Source organism: Rhipicephalus sanguineus, chromosome 4, assembly GCF_013339695.2.
Source record: "Rhipicephalus sanguineus isolate Rsan-2018 chromosome 4, BIME_Rsan_1.4, whole genome shotgun sequence".
In the NCBI taxonomy this organism is placed as follows: domain Eukaryota; kingdom Metazoa; phylum Arthropoda; class Arachnida; order Ixodida; family Ixodidae; genus Rhipicephalus; species Rhipicephalus sanguineus.
This window is the reverse complement of record NC_051179.1, coordinates 9756430-9781471: the sequence shown is the minus strand read 5'-3', so window position 1 is coordinate 9781471 and position 25042 is coordinate 9756430. Positions and strand designations below refer to the sequence as shown.

The window sequence follows — 25042 nt, the reverse complement described above, 5'->3', positions numbered from 1 at the left end:
CCCGAGCCCGGCCCGCAGGCCGGGTCGGGCTCGGGCTTTCGGGCTACCCGGAGCCCATGCACACCTCTAGACGAGATTACACCCTTTTTTTGCTTTTGCACGTGGTTTTCTTTGTCTTTCATTGTTCTTCTGGTCTTCTTGGATCATCTTTTCAAATAAATTTTTCAGTTGCGAGTCAGCGCTCGTCCTGTGTGAATGTTCCTTCTTAGTCTCTGTCCTTTAGCGCTGCATCAAGAAAACTGTAGGCTTGTGGGAATATTAAATTTTAGGTTCGAAACAAATTCGAAGCGAATTGTGATTTGATCAAATAATTTAGAATCGAATTTGAATAGCATATATCGCATATTTATAGAACAATGAGCGTATTTGCCATGACCCAACCAACCTGCACAATATTTTTAAAGTTGACACAAGGCATATGCATATGTCATTCTTTTTGGTTCAAAGGGAAGTGGAAGCAACTTTGAGTAGTAGCAAGATTTGACTTTCGGTAGAATGCAGGTGATAAACTGTAAGATACGTTACGTTTAAAAACTTACTATACTTAGAGCATATAAGCCGGTACAGTAAAACCTCATTAATTCGAACTCAGTTATTTCGAAATCCTGCATAATTTGAAGGATTTCTGTGGCCCTGCATTTTGCCATGTAAATTTGAGTAGATAATTTGAAGCGGCGGTCAGTACCAGCCCGGTTAATTCGAAAACTTTGGGTGCCACGTGCCAATTCCCGATCCCAATTTAGCCGCAAATCTGCAGAAACGATGGCCCTTAGGAGCCACAAGGCAATGCAGTGTAGTGATACTAATGAGTGGCTAGTGAAGCATCCCAGCCTCGCTGCTGCCAGCGCAAGAAAAAAAAAAAAGAAGCGGTCTCGTGGTCAGCTGAAATGTGCGCCTCTGTAAAAGAAGACGTGCTTCACTGCAACACAGTGGTGACACGTGGGCAGCATGACGCATGCTTCTTGCAATGTCAGCGCGTCATGATTTACCCATTCTTTCTGGGAAAATAGAGAAATTAAAGGACGGTCTGGTGGAACTCGCAATGTATGCGAACCACTGATCGGCGGTTGTTCCGGAAATTTGCGTGCTTGCACTGCTGGCAGAGCACTTGCCTGCAACGCCTACTTCGAAAACTTCAATGGTCATCTTTTCCACCCAACACATCGCTAATTTCATCACACTGGTCATTATTAAATTCTTTATTTTACCAGAAAGAATGGGCGAATGGTCACATCATAACATGCTGACGCTGCAAGGAGCAGGTGACATGCTGCCTGCGTGTCACCACTGTGTTGCAGTGAAGCATGTCTTCTTTTCTGCAGGCACACAATTCAGTTGACCACGAGACCGTTGTTTTTCCCCCTTACTTTTTTTAACAACGAAGCTGTTTAGCAAATCATTCCTTGTCCGGCGAAGCAAAAATCCTATCATCATCACAAACGGGTGTGCCACAGAAACTCTCTGCGCTTAGAATCAACATAGAAAACACCTAGCTGAAGCCTAGCAACAACCTTAAAGCCAGTCTTGGGCAGTAACTAGTTACTAGTAATGCGTTACCGGTAACTAGTTACCTTTTTCAGTAACTTATAACTGTAACTAGTTACTTTTAAGTTAGAGGAACTTGTAACTGTAACTCTGTTACTTTTTTCACGGTAACTGTAACGGGAAATACCGTTACAGTTACTTCCGTTGTTATAAAAAAAATTATCCAGCAGCAGCACCCGTTAAAGGCCCACATTAAATGCTTTCCACCTTTTCGAACTTCCTTCTTTACCATATCCTCTCCACCATTCAATTTTCCACAATAGGGCTCCCCTCGCAGTTTAGAAGACGAGATCGCTAAGAGGTTATCTTCCCTACAGCTGACCGAGGTAGGCGGTTGGTCTTTAACGCATGTTCAAGTTTACTTGTAAGCTACATATTGTAAATCAATCATGTTGCAACGGAACACCTTGCTAAGTTCACATCCGTTTTTTTTTTTTTTCAGCATATATAGATCCTTTTTGTCTTCTACCTCTGTTCTTGGTGTACCAGTGGAGCATTAGGATGTATAGTCTCCTTTGTCCGTGGCACCGAGCTAATCGTGTTTGACAGGCGGCTGCTAGAAAGCAGTAGCGCGTGAAACGGCTGAGAGCCGGCGCCGGCAGTACCGTGAACTAGTGAAGCAGTTTTTTAAAACCTCTTTGGAACTGATTGTAAAACGTTTACTCCGGCTTGACACAACAATTATTAGCAAAATGACATAGTCGTTTCGCCTACTATGCAGGTTGCATCCTCAGGTTGTTGCAAGCCGATGCGTTGCGGCGAATGAACTACGATTCCAGGAGTTTTCTTCTCCCCTGCCTTCGTTCACGAGCCAGCGCGTCCCATTGTTTAGGTCAAAGCTGTGCGCTGTTGTCCAGCAGTGTTCAACCAGCCCCGTCTTAGAACGTGTTGCATGAGTTGCTTTAGCAACATGCCGTTTTTCCTGCCTGTTTTGCCGATGTAAGTCGCGTCGCAATCTCCGCATTGTACGTACCTGTATATAACCCCGCTCTGATCGTCCGCAGGTGTGTGGTCTGGGTTTCGCGAACACATGTCCAAAGGTATAATGGGGCTTAAAAACGGTTTGTATGTCCAGTGGACGCAGAGCTCTCCGAACAGGGTTTGATACACCTTGAACATAGGAAATACACACAATGGGCATAGTCTTCACTCGTGACGCACTCCCTGTTCCTCTTCGCATGCATTTCCGGGTATCGTTAATGAGCGTTCTAGGATACTGCTGTCGTTCCAGTGCGTAAACCGCGTTTTCCATTTACAGTATTATAGGGCGTTTACTGATGCGACAAAATAAGGCGTACACAACGATTGCTTGTGTTGGCCGCCCTTTTAGGTTTCCTTTGTTTTACCACGTGCAATTTTGACTACCCACATGCCTTCCTATGTTTTATTGCGATAGCAATTATAGGGACACTCTCGGCTGATTTATGCCGTCGCCGTCATGTCCCGTATATGTATATGTATGTATATATATAAAAAAGGCACAAATAAAAATGAAGCGGAAGAAAAAAATTCTGAAGTACCCGACCGCGGATTCGAACCAGCAACCCCTCGCTCCCCAGCGCGCTGCGTTAGACAACTCAGCCACACGCCATGTATGCGCCTACGAAATAACGGCGAGCTATTTATATACACCATGTACCGCTGGTGGTAAGCAAATCTTGGAGGAGCAAGAGTGTGTTTTTTATCACACAGTGCTTCTAATTTTCTTTCATTTCGAATACTGCCCTTGAGACGCGCACGACAAAATGGCCATTTTCTGTACCCAGTCGGGATGTGGAAGGAAAAAAAAAAAGACAATGAACACCTGGCACACCTTGCATCAGACTCCCCCTGTGGTAGGAGACGCAGAGGTTCACTCCATGCGCCACAGTTTAAAAGAAGAAATATCTAAGAGCATCTAAATTCTAAATTTTCCCACAACCTAGCATCACCTAGCTAAGGCCTAGAAACAACCTAGAAGCAATCAGATTAGTCTTCAGAACCGTCCAGTTTCGCTGTTTTAAACCTTGCGCGGCTTAGTGCAAGCTTTTTTTTTTCTTGCACTGGCAGCAGCGAGGCCCGTCATTTCCCTGGTTTAATGGCAAAATTAGGACCGGGTATTGCTGGAAAACATAACCATTGGAGCCGCAAACTTCCAGGCACAGCAAACAACCACCTCTTATTACTTCCAGTAATTCAAAGTTCCTTGCATCCCGCTTTTTGTATGATTGGTTAATTCGAAAACCTGCTTAATCAGAAGGTTTTTCGCAGTCCCAGTGACTTTGAATTAACGAGGTTTTACTTTATGTTCATTTAAACCTGAAGTGTGGCTTCGCGGCAGTGCGGATTTCCCCTGGATAGGGGTATTCACGGTATAGCACCCTCTCCACAGCAGTGAAACCACCTTTACAGGGGGGCCACATGCGGTTTCTGTCTATTCATTCATTTCGAATATTTGGAAATTTCCTAGAATTTAAATTCGTGTCGAAGCGAATTTGAATACTGTAATATTCGTTTCAATATTCGAAGTGCTCGAATATTGGCACAAGCCTACAAAATTGCTTCGCTTACACTGACTGCCACTTTGTCTCGGACCGGCATATACCTCAGCCTTACACGCAATGTACGGCTACTGCGAACACCTGGCTTTTTTTTTATGTTATAGAACTAGCTAATTTTTTGGTACTGCCCGGCTATTCATACAATGCTGTGGCTCATTCCATCTAAAAAAGAATTTAACGGTGACTGTACACTTTGCATAAAGGTTCTGTTTTGATATAAGAAAGCAAATTTTTCTTATATTGTTGTCTCAAGGTTTTGCTCTCTCTCTGTTCTCAGTCTTTGCCCTGTCAAGTAGCTGTTTGTGTAAGTGTGCCGTACTGACATTGATTATGGTACTGGAAGATCGCCACAAATCTTGTTGTTCTGGCCAGGGACCTATTCAATGCTGCCTTCTTGTCCTGTTGGGTGTGCCTCAGTGAGAATGACCAGAAAGAGATAATAGAGAACTTCCAGAAGGCTCTGATGGATCAGGATATTCCAGAGATCACCCAGACATTGCTCAACTTGGCTGAGTTCATGGAGCACTGTGAAAAAGTAAGTGTACTGTGGCCTCACATGAGTGGTGCTTACAGCAAAATCCTGGACCAGACTACCTTAAGACAGTGTAGCTTTAAAGCAGCCTCCATTTGAAGTTCTACATCTCAAAGGTACATTAAATCAGCGTAGACAGATAAATTATTCTTTAAAACCTCTACTGTCATTAATTTTGCCATCATAGGGTAATTGATAGAAGCAGAAATGAAGGTCAAAGTGTCATTCTTGAATTTCACGCTGCAGCACGTGGTCATCCGTGTGATGTCAGAAATTTCAGTCTTTTTGCATATTTGGGCCACATTGGCTCAATGAAATCTTCTGAAACTTGCTATGTTAAACTTTAGGTCCCACAGAAAACAATGTAAACAGTTTTTACTGATAAACAGTCACGTAGGCCCTAGCTGACGCTATCAAAATCTTAAGGCGTCACGGTGAGCTGGTGCGGTAACTTAAGGCAGCGTCACCACCCACATTTTCTCTTTAGTGTTTACTCGCTTACCAAGTGCCTTCTCGCGGTAAGAGTGGTGCTTTTGGTATCGTGAAATTGTAATTTACTAATGTGAATAAATCGGTTTTTCTCTTTAGTGTCCCTTTAGCATGGGTGGCTATGTTGCAAAAGAGTAACATATGTAAACATGTCTGATATTAGTGTAAAAAAAAAAAGATGAAAAGAGGACACCCTCACTGAATATTGTGCATGCTCCAGAGTACTAATGACTAGCACGGCTTGTCTGTATTACCTCTGTGGTTAGGCGATGGCCTCAAGGTGCTATAAAATTCTTAGAATTAGTATGTGGCCTGGGATTAGTGGCATATCCTCTAACCATTGGGTGCATGCATAGTCTCCCCGTGTTTTGTTTTAACAAGAAAATTAGAGTCCTGCAAGTCTACCGAGATGTTTTTTGTCAGCATATACTGCTTATCTGTATTCACTTAGCCAAACTGAAATTTTGTTGCTGTTGGCCTTTAAAGGGGCTCAGCAGTGACACATTTTATGGAATGCATGGTATGCCTATAATATGAAGTCACATGTGGAGTATTGTTTGGTTTTGATATATTTTTCAGCATCATGACTGTTTACAAGAAAATGTGCTGATCAGTGTTTTTACACAACTCACCGAAGTGCATTTTAACCCTTTGCGGTCCAAAACCTTTACCCACTTTCCGGCTCTAGCGGTCCGAAACTATTTCGCCAGTTTCTGGCGCCGCGAATAAAAACACAAGCTGTGGAAGAGAAACGCACAGGATATTTATTTTTGCTCCTGCATTCTGCAGGCAACTCTTTTAGTGATATTTGGGCAACGTATGATACCGCTCAAAGCATTCCCCTGTGTGCAGGCCAGGGTTATTACTGCAGGTTTCCACCGCCGCCGTCGTCGTCTTCGTCACTCACTTCTGTCGAATCACTGTCATCACTGTCTGGTGGAGGCACGTAATTCTCTTCCTCACTAAAGTCATCCTCGCTTTCGCTAAAAGCACCGCCGTAAAACGCACGCGGTGAAAACGTGGCCATGCTTCTCAGCGAACCGCGCGCGCGAGTGGGTACGCTCTAGGCCCCGTGCTGATCATAGTGCTGCACCCTAGTGTCAAAAAAGTAAAACCTCAACAAACAAAGCTCACTTATTCCTCAAGAGATGGCCCTTCATGTATACAAAAAATGCGCGCGACTCGCGGTGAGAAAACAGCAAAATTTAAACCACGAACACCCTTGTCGGGCGGGGCCCGACAGCGGACCGCTACGGCCGTGTTGCGTTGTCGGGCGCTGCCCGACAACGGACCGCAAAGGGTTAAAGTCGTTGAATGCTTGTTGCAGCTCCGATGCCAGTGAATCTTCCTTTCTCTGCAGGGACCGCTTCCACTTGATCAGAAGTTGCTTGGTGAGCGTGCCCAGAAATGTCGTGCATATGCTAAAGCACTTCACTACAAGGAGGACGAGTTTCACAGGGGTCCTACTACGGAAGTGCTGGAAGCTTTGATTAGGTTTGTAAAATAAAAAGAAAGTTCTGCTTGAGTGGTTCTCTAAAAGGGCCAGAGTGAAAATAGATCAGACATTCCAATGCATGGTATTGGCACGAAGAAGTTTCAGGACCCATATGGGTTTCACACTGGTCAAGGACGGGTCCCGAAAAGTCTCTGACTGCATCTTCTTCCTCATCATGTTACCTGACCAGACGAACTTTCGTCAAACTCTTGACTACATATGGTATTGGCATATTTCTGTATTTGGTTGTTGAGATGAAAAATTCGCTGGAGCCAACACTTGGACAAGTGGCCTTGTAGAGAGAGGGTGTGAAGCATACACATGCTAAGCCATGCAGTGGCAGCCTTGAAGAAGACAAGACCGTTTGTCGAAACAGTGGCTCCAGCGACACATTTTTCATCTCTTCCATCTGTTTGGTTGTTGTGTGAAGTAGTCCAAATTGAAGCTCTGAAGCTCTAGTCAACATCAGTGACATTCACTGTGTACGCTTGTTTGTTGCTGAAGCTTGCTCTGTAGCATGTATCACAGAGTGTGGGAGAAAGAGAAGTCATTGGTGAATTATGATGCAACAGTTTAATCATGTGCAGCCATAGTGGCCTTTCAGTTCACTGCAAATTAGATCTGCTTGCAAGTGCTGTCAGAGACTGACGTAAACGGACTCTGAAGTGAGCCCATTGCATTGCCAGGAAGCATTGGCAGAAGCATTGCACAATGTCAACACAGGCAAGACATGTGTGCTCTTCTGTTCATATGTCGCAACAGAGACAAGTTCCATCGGGTGAAGTTCGTGGCAACAAAACATCTCCTTCTTTCTTCTTGTCGGATATTATGTGACGTCTGTGAAACATGCTGGTTAAAGTTTGCTTTATTTCTCTAAGCATTTCTCTTTGCTCCCTTGGACAGCATCAACAACAAGTTGCAGCAGCCAGAAGCTGCCGCTGGTGTCTTGGAATATGCAACCAAGTGTCATGCAACGGACCTGGTTTGTTTTATTCCTTCTTTTATTCTTGTTTTGTGCTTACTAGGTGCTTGTTTTATTTTTATCCACTATACTACATTTCGAAAAGCATTCTTGAGAGTTTTCATGCAGATCTCGTGAAATTTCCCGAACTGACATGTGCCGCCCTGTTGTCTGCAGAGAGTGAAGGAGCGCTGGTATGAGAAGCTACACGATTGGGAGAATGCACTGCGGGTCTATGGAAGGGCACGAGAGCAGAAGCCAGATGACGTGGAACTCATCTTGGGCCAGATGAGGTGTCTGGAAGTTCTCGGCGAGTGGTATGGAAATTTTTACATGATTTGTTTCGTGCAGTTGATTCCTATTTGGCTGCAGTGCACAAAAAGCAACATGTTTTTTTCTCTTTACATGCAGGGAACAGCTGTACCAATTGGCGAGTGAAAACTGGGGCCATAGTTTATACAGCAACCAACAAAAGATGGCTCGCATGGCATCCGCAGCTGCTTGGGGTCTTGGTGAGCTGGCAAATAATTTACATCCTTTTATGTGTGTCTTAAACCTGCACACAAACTCATGGGGGCTGGTTTACCAGAACGCAAATAGGCTATCGTGTAAACAGCATTGAGGTTAAACAGTCATACCCACTTACGACGATACTGGTTTCAACAATATAGGGTATCGGACGTAACAGTGAGCAGCCACTACACCATGAACTAATCTGTGTCCCCTATGGTGAAATAAACCGCTTACTGTTCCCATGCCGCATTAGTGGTTCTAACTATTAAATCTGGCTCCCGAGTGTCTCCGTGGCATGGAGCAGGAAACCCCAACATGCTGGAAGAGAAACAAAGGCCTCCACACCTTGAGTGTGGGGACCTTACTCATGCAGAGCAACTTGTCGTTCAATGTGCAACACCAGACGAGGACGAAGGAGAGACCGAAGCAACACAAGTGCAAACTCTCAACTGGTTTATCGGAAATCATTGTGGGCACAACTGGGGGTGGCCAAACATGTAGTCATATTGAAACTTTGTGATCCACTATAAAATTTACATTTATGATCAAGCTTCGAACTTTCTGAGCAGTAAAATTGGTCATAAGTGTGCACTCTCTCATTTCTTCAAGCATTCTGCAAGAAGGTTTTTCTGGTCTAGTATGCTCAGCCTCCTTGTTGCTGAAGGGTCATGTCATGGCATCGTTTAGTGTTTGTCTTTAGTGTCTGCCTTAAGAGTTTGTATCTGAGGCTCTGCTTGGTGTCTTCAGAAAAGTGGGACACCATGGAGGAGTATGTGCAGGTGATCCCTCGTGATACCACCGACAGTGCCTTTCACCAAGCAGTCCTTGCCGTACACAAGGAAAACTTCCAAGGGGCACAGCAGGTGAGAGGCACCACCTGAGAAGTGCACCTTTTTCTCAGGCCCTGCATCTCAAAGTGGTGCATAACAAGCTCAATAACAAATGACTGAAGACAAACATAAACCTCTTGGAAGAATCTTCAAGCATTCATACTGTATTCCATATTTATATTTTGCCTTTATCTTTACCTAAAGGCTGTGATAAAGAATGCTCATCTGTACACAGCCCATCACAGCAGGTGACCTTAAATATTGTATATACACATGACTGCTTAGTATTGCAAGGAAAGTTGTCTGTTGTGATTTTTGTGTTCTGTGTTAATCATTTCTGTATTTTCCATAAGTACAGTGAAACCTCGTTAATACGTACCTGACGGGAACGCGGCATAACTACGTACTAAACGGTAGTACAAAGCAAGTACAAATTTGCATCTCCTGACATGTGCAATCGCCACCAACACAGAATAGAATACAGTACCACATCAGATATTGCCTCAAGTACCCACCGCAACACCTTATCTTTCTTTTTGCTAAAGTGCAGAAAAGATTTTGGCTCTCTCGCACGACCGTCTGACAGCGCGTGGTGGCGACGCCAAGGAGCATTTCAAAACTATTGCAGGGTCCGCAATACGCAGCAGCTGACATAGCGACAGAGCGGACAGTATCAGCTCTCCGCAATACATGTTTACGTGTCTGTATTGCGATCTGCCATTAAGCGAAAACTGACACAGTTTCATTGAAACACGATACGGCCACGTGAAGCCGATCGTCCCCGGCTAGTTGTGTGCAGCGCGTCGCCTACTCGGCCCATGCCGTCACTGCGGTGCGGCACTGCTTGCTGTACCGTACGCGTGCGTTTGCCGTGTCAGTGTTCTTTGTACCCACTCTGCTTCAGACCATGCACAGATGTGGCGATTAGCTTGTTGGGTTATCACAGTGACGACGAACTTGCTACAAGCGATGTGCTTTCTGCATCTTCGCGTGCCCTAGCGGTCCTGGTAGTGGACAGAGGCGCGTTTCGGCGGTCGCCTAACAAAAGCATGCAGTATGGTTACAACAGCGCTGCGCTTGGCATGACATTGTCAATGCATCTAGATTTCTCGGCGCCCGCGACGCTGAGCTCGGCAACAGTAAGTTGCTTTCGTTTCTCCAAAGCGGCGTGCATTTGAACGCCGTTCTGCACAACGAAGAGACAGTGATCAGTGGCCCAGCGCGCTCAGGTTGTCACCTATCAAAATCAAGCCATAGGCTTAAGGTAGCGCTACGCCACACGCCTGCCCGAGCAGATAGCTGAAGGTGATAGGGTTGCCGGCGATAAGTCATACTGGCACGTTCGTCAGCAGCCACCATCACGTCTTCGTTCTTTCCCGATGCTTATCCGCAAAGGTGTCGCCGCATCGCGCGGAAGTCAGAATCGTTGATCGGCCGATCTCTGCGATTCTCGAAAAGATAGAAGACCTTTTGCGGCACATTTTGGTGTCGGTAAGTTCAGCGGCACTGTAAACATTTATGGTACAAAATGTTACCGCTGTACGCACTAACCGGTAGGCACAGGATGAACCACTATGGCTTTAAGCGGTCAGCGAATGCATTAATCTCTGTGAGACTTGGTCGGGGATTGATTGCAACTATGTTTTAACCGTTAGTATTTTTAAAGCAGGTACGTATGAACGAGGTTTCACTGTAGTTATAAACGACAAAAACTAGCAAAGAGTGTCCATATAATTGCTATCGCAACACAACAATTTAAAGAGCAGGGCCCCCCCCTTAAGCAGGACCCAGCTTTGTAATACCATCTGTTTCTGATGGCATGAAAGGCTTTTTACAGAGAAGCTTTAGTAGCTTGAAAAGCGCACAGTGAAAGTCGGAGAGTAGAAGTTGGTGGAGCTCTTCAGTTTACTGAGGTGTTAAAATGGAAGCAAAAACCACATGTAAACATGTAGCTGTAAGCGTCAAAACGCTAGTTCATGATTGGCCTAGCATTGTGCTTCTAGCAATGACGCAGCTCATCATGGTTGCTTAGCAGCTGAGGTGTGGTGCTGCAAAGCTTGAGAATATGGGTTCATTTCCTGGCCATTGTGGCGGCATTTCGATGGGGGTGAAATTCAAGAGCACCCATCTATGTAAATACGCATGCACATTAAAGAACCTCAGATGGTCACAATTAATTCGAAGCCCCCCCCCCCCCCCCCCCCCCCTCCTCCTCAAGGTGCCTCATAATCATATTGTGGTTTTTGACACATAAACCCCGAGAAGAATTTTTTTCTTTGTTTAGCAGTGACACATTCTAATGGCATGGGTTCTCCATACTTTCACTTTAACAAGGATAGCAATCCTTTGATGTTTATGTGTTCCTTAATTTTTTCTCTTCACTTGTGCTTTTGTTTATTTCAGTTCATTGACAAAGCAAGAGACCTGATAGACACAGACCTTACTGCCATGGTTGGAGAAAGCTATAGCCGAGCGTATGGGGTGTGTATGAAGGATGCCTTCTATGAAACATTTATTTACGCTACAAAATCCTGCGGTGCAGTTAATCATGTATAGGTGCACATTTATAGTGCTGCTCAACTTAATACTTAATAGCAAGGGCCAAAGGAAACACTTTTGAGAGACATGTAAGCCACACTTTAATGGGAAGCATTGATGGGGCCTGGAAAACTTTTTGAACATACTATTAAGAAAATGTTGCCTATTTGTTGACTAGGCTGCTGTGCACATGTGAAAGATTATTGCACTGCATGCAGTAGGTATGTTGTACAATCTTGGTGTCAAGCAGCCGAAAACCATTTGCTTCGTCCATACTCAGTAGCTATTTAGCAAGCAGACCTAACTGGTGTTGCCTGATTCCTTTATCATGAAAATATTCTCAGTTATAGCATTGTTAACTTTAGTTGAATAAATGGAAGGTGTACATGTCTGTGAGGTCTAAACAACTGAAAAATTACCCTATCATGTCTCTTGTGGTATCGATAGATGGTCAGCTACGTACATTTCATTTTCTCCTACAGCGATGTGAGGTGACACCCAACGTGCAGGCTCTTTCAAATATGACATGTTTGAATCAATCACTTGTCTGGTGTTGCATCCACTGTGGCATTACTCGCCAATGCATGCCGCTTCCGGGACCGCACATGTGCTTGCCAACACATGCTAGCTCTTTTTTACCCACCTTGTGCCTGCAGCTCCTTGCCAATTAGATGCCTTGTACAGTAGAACCACGCTGTTACGTTCCTCACTGCTGCGTTTTCCCGGCTGTTACGTCGTTTTCCGCCGGTCCCGGCATAGCTCCCATAGGATACAATGTATTGGGAACCCCGCTGTTACGTCGTAACTGTCAGACCGTTCCCGTATGATACGTCGCGAAGTGCGCTCGGAGCCGACCGAGTGACTACCAAAGAGAGCCGCCATGGTGCATTTTCACGCAGCTTGGCCTCGTTTCACCGTAATATTAGCCGCATGAGAGGCGCAAGCAACAGAATCTTTCAATTTATGCAAACAAAAGCATGGCCTTCAAGATTCAAATTGCAAAGATGGCGTCTATGACGTAACTGCTCGCGAAAGCAAGGCCTTCGAGATTGGCATTTACTATTGACAAAAGCATAGCCTTTGAGATTTGTACTGCACAAACATGGCGTGTATGACGTAATTGCTTGCGAAAGCAAGGCCTTCGAGATTGACATTCACTTCTGCCATCGCGTTGGCGTAGACTCATCATCATCGTTATTTGTCGGAGAGCGGGAGGAGTTCGAGCTGGTTGGAGCTCGCACGGTCGTGCGTGCGGTTCGCGGTCGGACTCGCCGCGCCGGTCGTGATTGCGTGTGCTTAGTTCTTTCATGCCTACAGCTGTTGGTGTTAAAAAAATCACATACGTTGATTGCATTTCTGTGGATGAGGCCGTCCTAAGCTCCGCGTTTCTATCCATCGACTAGATCGCGGCTAAGCGCGCCAATTTTCGTGCTGCTCGTAAGAATTGAAATAAAATTCTGTTCGCCGTTTTTCCTGTTTTTCGGCTCTTACGTTTCCCGTCTCTTACGTTTATTTCCTACGGTCCCTTCAAAAACGTATCAGCGGGGTTCTACTGTATTTGGCTACTATCCATCGATCAAGCTGGTGCAGGACATTGCTGGCATCCACCACTTGTTGAGTTTGGCCAGACGTGAGCACTTGAGCACTGTAGCATATTTGTGATATATATACATCTGCTACATAGTCTAGGTACTGCAGCCACCACGGGGTGTTGAAACAAGCACAACAATACAGTGCACTGATTGTTTTCCATGGACCTCCAAACACACAGTGACAAATGGTGCCTATCTTGCCCCAAGATAGTGCCACACACACCTGAACTACGATAGCAACCAACACATTGGGATAAAGTGACAAGAAAATTTTCGAAAGCTGTGAAGTTCATTGATGTAACTTTTGGGTTGGACCTTGCCACATTGCCATCTCCCCTGTCCTGTATGATAGCGGACACAAAATGAGAGAAAGCTGCTCAGTGCTGCTCAGTGCGACCTTTAACTTAGCTTGAAGGACGTGAAAAATTTTTGCAGCAGGTGATCTATGAGGCAACATAGTCCTATAATAAGGACATTTTGTGATTCCTTAAAAGTGGACCATACTGTGTATTGGGAATTATCATTGACCTTTTCGTGTTGTTACTCCACCATAATACAGGCAATGGTGCAAGTGCAGATGTTGGCTGAACTGGAGGAAGTAATTCAGTACAAGCTTGTGCCCGAACGAAGGGAAGCAATCAAACAGAAATGGTGGGACAGGCTGCAGGTAAGGGTGCATTTGGCATTTGCAAACGAAAGGGGTTGACCATGGCCCAGTGTGGGTCATGAGGTATTAGTGGAAGTTAAAGGACCATGAATAGATCATGGTGTTTATTTGTTAGTATAAATTTTAATTTCGAATTGCCATGGAAAGTTGCAAAAAAAAAAACAGGTGTTGTGCCATTTGCAGGAAGGACTTGGTACGCATGTTACTCTACATAGTTGTCTCTTATTTAGTACACCATACTCATTGCCCGCAATATTGCACCCTTCAAATTATATGGCCATTTCATTTAATTCTATGTGAATTCTGAGATTAAAAAAAACTGGCAGATCCCACACACTGTGGGAATCGATGTAATGCGAAGCAACCAGCAAAGAGCTGCATACATCGCCTTGTTTGTCTTTGAGGCAAATGAAGTCATTCATGTCATGACATCTAGGTCACTGTATATCGCATGTTTGTCATGCATTCATGCATGTACAGTCTTTATTATAATGAAATGTGTATTCTGGTATATGCAATGCATGACCTGTCGTTTATGTTCGTCACGCACTCATGTCATGCCATACCAATTTTGGTGTATATCCAGTTAACAAAACGGCCAGAAGCACACCAAGACAGTGTCATGTAAACCATGCCGTACATGACATGCATGTTATGACTGGCGTGTTAGGACCTGTCATTTACGTTCGTCATATAGTCACGTCACGCAATACTAGATTTGGTGTATATCAAGCTAGGGTAACAGCCGTGAGCGCACGATGAGCGTGGCATGTAAATCATGCTGTACATTAAATGCATGTCATGATTATCATGTCACCACCTGTCATTAGTGTTCATCATACAATCATGTCATGCAATACCAATTTTGGTGTATATCAAGCTAGCGAAATGGCCGCGAGCGCACCATGAGCATGGCATATATATCGTGCCCTACACGATATGCATGTCATGATTATCATGTCACCACCTGTCATTAGTGTTCATCATACAGTCACGTCGCACAATACCAGTTTTGGTGTATATCAAAGGAGGGAAACAGCCGCGAGTGCACCATGAGCGTGGCATGTAGATCATGCTGTACATGAAATGCATGTCATCATTGTCATGTTACCACCTGTCGTTTAAGCTCGTCATATAGTCATGTCACGCAATACCAATTTTGGTGTGTATCAAGCTAGTGAAACGGCTGCAAGCGCATCATGAGCGTAGCATGTAAATCATGTTCTACATGACATACATGTCATGATTTTCATGTTGGTGGTGGTGGTGAAACTTTATTGCCCAAAACGGGGTCCTGAAGGACACTCGGCTAGGTGCCAAGTGCAGAGGGCATCTCCCATGTTGGGACAGAGAGCCCGAAGCTCTCCGCCGCCTCACGGGCCTCCTGGACAGCCCGAAGTTGATCTTCTAGTGAAGCACTTTTCAGCACTTTGTCCCACTTTTTTTTGTTCTTCGCGTAAGTGTTACTCGATGCACAACCACATAGCACATGGTTCAAGTCTACACGATCACGACACTGTTCACATACATGTTGTCCGTTGTAGTCTGGGTCGATATGCTTCATTCGCCAGGGGTTGGGGTATGAGTTAGTCTGGAGCAAGCGCAACGTTACCGACTGGCTGCGCGTTAATTTCTTATCCAGGAGGGGAAACTTACTACCTGTGATTTATGTTCTTCATAAAGTCACGTCACGCAATATCAAATTTGGTACATGTCAAGATAGCGAAATGGCCGCAAGCGCACCGTGAGCGGGGCATGTATGTCATAGCGTAAATGACATGGATGTCATGACTTTATGTTACCATCTGTCATTTATGTTCACCACACAGAAATGCTTCGTTGCACCAATTTTGGTATACTGTATCCATTTATAATTAAATGGCTGCAAGTGCCCTGAGACCATGTCATGTAAATCATGCTGCACATGACATGTGTGTCATGATTTCAATGATAGGACCTGTCACTTATGTTTGTCATACAATCTTGACACGCCATACCAATTTTGGTATATTATATATCAAGTTATCGAAACGGCTGCAAGAGCACCAAGACCGTGGCATGTAAATCATGCCGTTCATGACATGCATGTCATGATTGAAGGGCACAAAGTCGTAGGTGGCTAAGCGGGTATGCAGAGTTCTGTGGTCTCCCTGGGAGATACAAAAAACCACTGACTTATTCTGCTGTAAATGGGTGTCAGCATTGCATGAACAGCATTATTGGCATACCTGGCCACTTCTTTCACTGTTGACATATAACTGCTATCAGTGTTCACATTTGTAACTTATGGCTTCATCCTTGCTGCAGATTGAGAAATTCTGATTCAAAAATGTTCAACAGCTTCCTCCGCATTGCCATGGTACTATTGAACATTCTGATCAGTAAGATTTCCATTGCACTAAAGTAAATAATGCCACGAAAAGTTGGCTGTCAGTTCAGTTCCTTAAACGCTTTGCACCATTTTTGCACTACAGTATTCCCTTGTGCTCTCAATGCTTGAATGCACTCACTGCACGAAGTTTAGTTGTTGTGTACGCATCTGTCGTTTGCAATAGTACATATGTACTATGCAGCTGCGACCTTCAGTTGCTTTGTTGTTAGTTGCAGCATGAATGTCTGCAGTTGATCACTTTGATCAACTTTGATCAAGCACACTTTGAACAAGCCAATGAGAGTGATGCTGTCATTATTTGCAAGCTGCTTTACTTGAGGCTTCACCCTGATACAAAGGTGATACGAAGGTATAACAGCTGTTCGTAAATGCAAAAGAAAAAAAAGAAAAAGTAAAGGAAGCTAGATGTGAAACCTCTTCAGTGGTGGGGGTGGTATGTGTATGGTTTGCCAGGAGAAGGGTGCTGAAATTCTCGTTTACATGTGCTGTCTCTGTATGTCTGCTCATGTTCATTGATTTGAGTTTCTGAACAGCTTTTCAGCAGAAATTGTTGCTTAACATGAAATGTATCAAATCAGCTGCACGTGTAGAAATCGGGGAAAATTTTACGAATTTGCTAGTGACGGGTGGTGTGATGCCGCTGATGTTTGCTTTTAAATTGACCCCCCAGGGTTGTCAGAGGATTGTCGAGGACTGGCAGAGGATATTGCAGCTTCATTCATTAGTTGTAAAGCCCAAGGATGACATGCGCAGCTGGCTGAAATTCAGCAGCCTGTGCAGGCGGAATGAACGGCTGGTAAGAGAGATGCACCCCCCCCCCCCATTCCTCCTTTTCTCTTACTGTTGGGATTTTGGATGAGACTACATCAATATAGAGGTGGGCTCGACAATAAAGTGTCGTGGGGCAGTTTTCGCACGTATCCTCCAATTGGAGGATGCCTGCGAAAACACCCTTTACGTTTTTCCCAGCAGGCCTTCACTGCTGGGCTGTACATATTGTATATAGCATTGATGGGTTGTTTAGTGTATTTGTATTGTATGAATAGTGCATTTATTAAGTGTTTTCAAGTCTCTCTCCCATGAAAGATTCCCTAAACTTTGTATGCATAACCACAGCCCGGATTATCTCTGGGTGTACTTTTCTAATTTGGTCATGTCTTGTATACAACTATATATATCTAAGCGTATTAAGAAAAATAGTAGTAGAAGCCCTTGGATGACTATAGAAAGGATACACTTAAAAGTACAATTAAAACAAAGACGTAAGAATTAGAAAAATAATCCCAGAACTGAGAATTGATCTGCCATTAAAAGTCCTGGAAGGGATCTTGAGGTACTTGTGAAAGAATCCAAACAAAGGTTCTTTGGCATCACAGTCCGAAAATTCCTAAGAGAGGCACCAGATAAATTTTGGAGATATGTTAATTCATCATCAAATGCTTGCCCAAAAACGCAGTCTTGGGAGCATCCTGCCGTTGAGAGTTTCAGTGAATATTTTGCATGCATGTTCACAGAAGATAATGGTATTTTGTCACATATTATATCTCCATGAGCCAGGCCACTTATTGCCGACGTTGAAATTTCTGAACGAGTTGTGCTCAAACTCTTGCAAATTTGAACATAAGGAAGACCCGATGGCCTCCCAAATGAGCTTCTGTACCGATACGCTGAATGGAATTTAAGATATTTTGCATTAATTTTCCAGTCTTCACTTCCTAGTGGCTCTTTACCCAAGGAGTGGAAGCAAGCTAAAATGATTGCTCTCCCCAAAAGCAGCAGTGCTGATAAGCTTTTGAGCTGTGACAACCTGTTGCATACTGCTCAGCACAAATTTAAGGGTGTGAGACAACCTAGTACAATAGAACCCCGCTGATACGTTTTTGAAGGGACCGTAGGAAATAAACGTAAGAGACGGGAAACGTAAGAGCCGAAAAACAGGAAAAACGGCAAAATATTTAGTGGTACAGAATTTTATTTCAATTCTTACGAGCAGCACGAAAATTGGCGCGCTCAGCCGCGATCTAGTCGATGGATAGAAACGCGAAGCTTAGGATGGCCTCATCCACAGAAGTGTAATCAACGTATGTGATTTTTTTAACACCAACAGCTGTAGGCATGAAAGAACTAAGCACACGCAATCACGACCGGCGCGGCGAGTCCGACCGCGAACCGCACGCACGACCGTGCGAGCTCCAACCAGCTCGAACTCCTCCCGCTTAAAGTCCCTGGATTTTTCGCTTTTACTTAAGTACCGACAACTGCCTCCTTTCACGGCCCTCTCTCACGCGCAGCTGGCGTCCGACGCCATTTTCTTCCTAACTTGGAAGATTTACAAAGCCATGTGCGTCTAAGTACATTAGCCACGCACCTTTCAGCGGACAATATGCTACCGCGACGCGCCTTTCTCCTCCCGTCAACCCCCTGTCATTAGTGAATGGGGGACGCGTTTCACCAGGTGCTGGAAAAGAGTTAGGAAGAACATGGCTACCGAAAACGAGCGTTAGCCAATGAGATTCGTCGCCGGCACTTCAATGGTTGTCGGTACTTAAGAAAGAACAGGGAAAAATCTAGGGACTTTACTCCCGCTCTCCGACAAACAACGGTGATGATGACTCTACGCCAACGCGATGGCAGAAGTGAATGCCAATCTCGAAGGCCTTGCTTTCGCAAGCAATTACGTCATACACGCCATGTTTGTGCAATACAAATCTCAAAGGCTATGCTTTTGTCAATAGTAAATGCCAATCTCGAAGGCCTTGCTTTCTCGAGCAGTTACGTCATAGACGCCATCTTTGCAATTTGAATCTCGAAGGCCATGCTTTTGTTTGCATCAATTGAAAGATTCTGTTGCTTGCGCCTCTCATGCGGCTAATATTACGGTCAAACGAGGCCAAGCTGCGTGAAAATGCACCATGGCGGCTCTCTTTGGTAGTCACTCGGTCGGCTCCGAGCGCACTTCGCGACGTATCATACGGGAACGGTCCGACAGTTACGACGTAACAGCGGGGTTCCCAGTACATTGTATCCTATGTGAGCTATGCCGGGACCGGCGGAAAACGACGTAACAGCCGGGAAAACGCAGCAGTGAGGAATGTAACAGCGGGGTTCTACTGTAGCACAAACCATCGGCTGTTCTTTTGTTGCAGGCTCAGTCCCACAGAACACTGGTCACACTCTTGGGGACAGACCCTTCTCTAGTGCCAAACCAGCCTCTGCCTACGGCTTACCCTGCTGTAACGTTTGCCTATATCAAACACATGTGGCAGAGCCATCAGAAGGTATGGTTACCTTTTTTATATACCCAATTTACTCTATTGTAACACGAACACCATTGTAACATGAGAGGCAGCCTTTCAGTTTGTTCTCAAAAAAAAAAAAGTGCAACTGTAAGGCAGATATGAGATAAGTATGGTTTTTCAGCAGTGAAATCACTTCACTTGTCTTTGTCAAAGATCAAGTACTCAGTGAAATTCTTCTTATCGCTATCCACTTCCCAGACAACATAACCTTTGGTTGCACTTGAAGAATCTGGCCTACTGGTTCCACCACCTACGGATGGTGGAACCAGTAGTGGCCGTGCTACTACAGTAGACTCCCGTTAAGACAAACTCGAAGGGACCGCGGTCATCTGTTCGTCTTATCAGGAGTTCGGCTTATTAGAAGCACCCTCAGAAAGAGACATGCTAACATGCCAAGTGCATCCAAATACGTTACTTGGACACACTGAATGGAGTAGACTTATAGTGGGGGCAAAAAGACCAGAAAAAGCATTTATTTGGCTCATCTAGATAAAAACTATGCCTTCAAGCAGAGTATTTACACGAATCTTACGAGCACCCGATTTCGCGTGTTCAAAAATAAAAATGCTCATGAACATATGTGCTACCACATTTACATGATAAAACTGTAACACGCTCCTATGTTGACAATTAGAAAAAAAGACGAGCACAATTTTTCTTCAAAGAATGTAAAATTTATTGTCGTGGCAGTTCCTTTTCTTCTGTGAGCCTGTTTTGCTGGCTCTAAGATCACTTCTGGATACGGCTCGGTCGCGTGTTGTTGCCTTGACAAAGTCATTATACGCTGCCATTTTTTGGGCGTGTTGGTAAACGGAACTCGAAAACATATTGAGCGCTTACAAACAGGGACGTAAGGGAGACGACAACACAATGCGCTAACTTCAACAACTTTTATTACCAGAAACCAGTTTGGTGGTTTCTGGTAATAAAAGTTGTTGAAGTTAGCGCATTGTGTTGTCGTCTCCCTTACGTCCCTGTTTGTAAGCGCTCAATATGTTTTCGAGTTCATTATACGCTGCAAGGTTTTCTTCGAGGTCCAGATATTTTCCCGTTTTCGGCCCGTAGTAATTTTTCCTGATTGACGTGCAGCTGATGATCTCCCATCGCGCTACTCACGGTCACATGCCTCGCGCACACGAAAAAGACACGACGCAGCTATATTGACTGTGCAAAATAGCCTTCCTTTGTCGTGCGCTTCCGTAATCAAAATGGCTCATCACAATTTGCACTTCACTGGGAATAGATACAACGCGCAGGTGCTACGCGAACCAACACGAATTGACTACAAAATACATGTGCTCGGCCGCCATTGTGTGATGGCGATGACAATGCACCTGACCCCTCTGACGGGAGTGCGCCGCGATTGATCATGGTTTCGGTTTCGTACTCGATCCCCGACCATTTTTGTTCCTGTTGTCGCTTTCTTTTTTTTTTTCCCACTCCCCTTGCGTTTGCCCCTCTGACCACGGCGGAGGGGCCCCAAGCTCTTGTGTTCTTCTGTTCTCCTTTGTACTCCAGCTGCGAAACCGAAGAACAGAGGGGGGGGGGGGGGATACAGAAGGACGCAATGGCTTGGGGGTCCCAGTTTTAAATCCCCCTACTCTTTTTGTTGCTTTCTTTGCTGATAAAGCCCACACCTCCCCCACCCACAGGCTGGGGGTGAAAGGGGATACCGGCTTTATCCGCTGACCGGTCTTCTTCGTTTATCTCGCGCCCTCCGCGTCGCGATTTGCTTCGCGTCTTTGCTCCAGGAAGCGCTTTTTTTTTTCATCTTTTTTTGCTTTTTCTCGGTCCCCTGAATGCCCCACCAAGACTGCAGTGTTCGTTTCGCAGAATCGCTAGCGTTGTCGATCACCGCGAAAGTTCGTCTTAACAGAAGAGTACAGTTGAGCGGTTCCTCTTAAGCGAATTTTTTTTGCGTAGGGTCTATGGGAAACCAAACAAATGGTCCCGTGTTGTTCGGTATAAGCGAGAATTCGTCTTAACCGAGTTCGTCTTAACGAGAGTTCACTGTATGTGTGATGCATCACCATTATCTGAAAAGAACTTGCGAATACAAATTCCCGCTCAATATCGCCACTGCATACCAATGAAACCAATAGCACACCAGTGGAATGGCCAAAGAAAAACATTCAGGTTAAGATGCACATGTCTGAAGCTTTGAGCACACAATGCAAGGACAAAGAAGAGGTGCGAGACTCGCAAGCACTGACTTGCAGCAGTCTTTATTTTGAAATAAGCAGCCACATATATAGGCAAATAACCTGTTACACGTCATGCGTGTGCAGCCTGCAGAAAATACCTATCTTCATGCAAGACAGATAGCTCCTTTCCAGATGGGGTGATTGACGGCTTTTGGCACAAAGGTGTCAGCTAAGGCTAACTTTCAATCCATTCCACTTAAGTGATTTTGCAGGTGAACTGATTAACAATCTAATGAGTTTTGTGCCTTTATGTATACCAAGAGTTTTTTCAATTGAAGTGTTTGGGATGCGAAGGGCTTTTCGAACTATATGTTAGATTGAGCTATGGGAGCTAGTATTATCAGGACATATGTTATATGGAGATATGAGATGCTTAAATGATGCTTTAGGCTCTAGGAGTCGTGAAGAATATTTGCCATCTGCTCCGGAAACACCTATAGCTGCTCCAAACTAGCATTTTTTTCTGCTCCGAACACACTTAAGGCTGCTCCAAAGCACCATTTCTTCTGCTCCAGAATCTGCTCCAAAAAGCAAAATGTCGCTTCCATCACTGTGTTAGCAATGCACTAGAATTCTCTTCAGGACATGTAAACAGATTTATTGGGGATTATCTCATGAACTAAAAAGTAGCACTTACTAATTAATGATTATGAGAAAATTACAAGCAATGAACTAATTAAGAAAATGATATAATTACCCATTAATTCAGAGTCACTGAGACACAAGAGAGAGAGAGAAGTAACTTTATTGGCACCCGTCAAGTAGATGACGGGGTAGAGGCGTCAGCCTAAACCCACACTCATCCTCCCTAACCGCCGACTGGTGTTTCAAACTGAGACACAAATTATCTATTTTAGTCCCAATCTGAATTCATCAAAAGCTCCCGAATTTCCTCTTCCAAATAGCGCATGCACGTGGCTCACCAACTCGCCTTGGCTGCGCTGCTGTGGCACTGAGACGTGAGCCGATGCTGATGAGGAAGCATACGCTCCATCTGTTGTCAGAAATTTCACTACCAGTTTTATTTGCTTATATCCTCTCTCCGTATATGGTGGGACACACCCGCATTATTTTTTTTCTGCAAGTGTTGTCTTGCAAGTGGCAGGGAGTGATTTAAAGAGGCAAAACGAGTATACTTGGAATTGGCAGCGCTTGTGCGTGGGTCGTCGCCTAAGTTACCTCAAGATTGGCAGTAAAATGGTTAACATGAACTGACATTGCAGAATACACGAGCCTGTGGCATTTCGCCTCCATCATGCTGTTTCGGAAACCACCCTCCCCCCTTCCCATGTTCCACACCCTGATAACGCAATCCAGTCCCACTTAGCAGCCCGATCTCTAAGCGCCTGCACCTCAGATTTGTTGTCAAAATTTGATTTTCTTTTTTCTTTCCCGCATAATGATCGTACCCCAAACTTAGCGCGTGACACCCATAATAGTTTTCAGGTTCCTGCGGGCAAAAACATGGCCTTCGAGGTCTGCATTGTCAGTTCAATGATGGTACAGTGGAACTTCGATTATACGACTTTCAGGGGACCGCGCAAAATCGTCGTATAATCCGGGCGTCATATAATCGAAAAACCGAGAATATAGGCAGTGACGGTCATTGTTGCCCCACAACAGCGGGCACATAATGTCTAAGAAAGTCCGCGGCACAAACCTACGCTGCTCTGAGGAACGTAGATTAAATTAATTGAATAAATGACAACCACGCATTATTTTATCAGAGGTGTGAACGAACCTTTATTTCTCACCTTTTAAAAAAATCTGTGATTTTCTTCTGAGAGTTTGCCCAGCCACGACGCATCAGCTTTCTTTCGATAGCTGCAATATCTGGCAGCAAGTCGCCGATCTTGTCGCGTGCGCAAGCAAACCGCCAAATGTGGTCGACGTAGCACAACACGTCCGCGTAAGTCGGAACGGACGCGCTAGCCTCTGCAGCGTCGTCCATCTCTTCCTCGTCGGAAGTTCCCGCAGTGTTGGGATGCACAGTTTCGATAATGTCATCCAGCGACACTTCACTGCACACTGCAACGTCGTCGTCGGCACCAACATAGTCCGCGAAAGATCCAGGCAGCTCCAGGCTGCCGAACTCTGGTTCGTCGTCAACAGGCACTGCAGCTTCACTGGTAGAACAAGCACCACTTCTATTAAAGCCGCAGTGCCTGAAGGAGTTGGCGATGGTTTCTGGCGTGACTGCGTCCCGTGCACTAGCAATGTAGTGCATTGCATCAAGCACAGAAAGCTTCTTATCCAACTGCTTGCGTTCCATGCCCGCCAGCCGACGCTGCACCAGAAACTTCCGATATTTCTGTTTCATGCACTTGATGACGCCAGCGTCAAGTGGCTGCAGCTGGCTAGTGCAATTGGGGGGCAGAAATACAACTTTCACATTTCTCAAATGCGACATATCTGATGGATGGCATGGCACATTGTCAAGCAGAAGAAGAATCTTTCTGTTCTTAGCCCCCATTTTGGAGTCCAGCTGCTGCAGATATGTAGAAAACATAGCAGCCGTCATCCAGGCTTTCCGGTTGAACGTGTACTGGCACGGCAGCCTTTTCAAATTCTTGAAGCATCGCGGCTTCTCAAACTTGCCGATCACGAGGGCAGGAAGCTTTTCAGAACCGTCTTCATTAGCGCAAAGCAATATGGTAAGACGCTCTTTGCTTCGCTTACCCCCGTGACAGCTCTCTCCTTTGAATGCCAATGTCTGTTCTGGCTGCATATTATAAAATAATCCAGTTTCGTCCGTGTTGAACAAGTCGGACGGCTTGTATTCCTGTATCAATTCCGGCAGCAATGCAGTCCACTTTTCTAGTGTCGGAGCTGACTGACGCGCTCTCTCCACAGCAGCGGCTGTACACAACTCCACTGCGTTTTTTAAAGCGATCCAACCAGCCATTGGAGGCTTTAAAGTCGTCAATGCCGCAGCGCAATGCAACTGTCTCAGCCTTCTCCTTCAAAATTGCGCCATCCACAGCAATTCCTGAACTGTGGGCCTGACGCAACCACTCAACGAGGGCCTTCTCCATGGCAGCATATTTGCCATCTTTCGCGGCCTTCCTGTTCAGGCCGAACTCTGCCGCATTTAGTAGGATGCTGTCCTTCTTCGCGAGGATCGTTTTCAGCGACGACTCGGGAATGTTCAGGTCGCGGGCAATGCTGGCTTTTGTTGCTCCGTTCCGCTTCTCCGCCTCCTCGATTATGCGAAGCTTTTCTCCGAGCGTCAGCGGTTTTCGGTTCCGTGACATTGCGAGACGCAGCACTCGCAACCAAGAATTCAAAAGCTTCCTCGCACACCAATGTCCTAACACAGAAAATTTTGCACGTGGACACAGCAGCTGCGGCGCAGCACAACCAAACGACGAGGCAAACACGTGAAGGAATGGCTGAATGGCAGCACGGCAGTAGGCCTATTCGATTTGCAAGCTTCGACCAATCG

The 25042-nt window shown here is 45.2% G+C and overlaps 1 protein-coding gene across 1 annotated transcript in view; it reads left to right on the top strand.

Annotated features, from left to right (window-relative positions):
- LOC119389355 (serine/threonine-protein kinase mTOR-like) overlaps window positions 1-25042 on the top strand; it is a gene marked incomplete at its 5' end in the record, with an annotated part of 128912 nt that overhangs the window by 24109 nt on the left and 79761 nt on the right. Inside the window, 10 exon segments of the mRNA XM_049414409.1 lie at window positions 4458-4620; window positions 6467-6600; window positions 7505-7583; window positions 7740-7879; window positions 7974-8074; window positions 8823-8938; window positions 11309-11386; window positions 13595-13702; window positions 16765-16890; window positions 19241-19372. Of these exon segments, the coding sequence (XP_049270366.1) occupies window positions 4458-4620; window positions 6467-6600; window positions 7505-7583; window positions 7740-7879; window positions 7974-8074; window positions 8823-8938; window positions 11309-11386; window positions 13595-13702; window positions 16765-16890; window positions 19241-19372 (1177 nt within the window).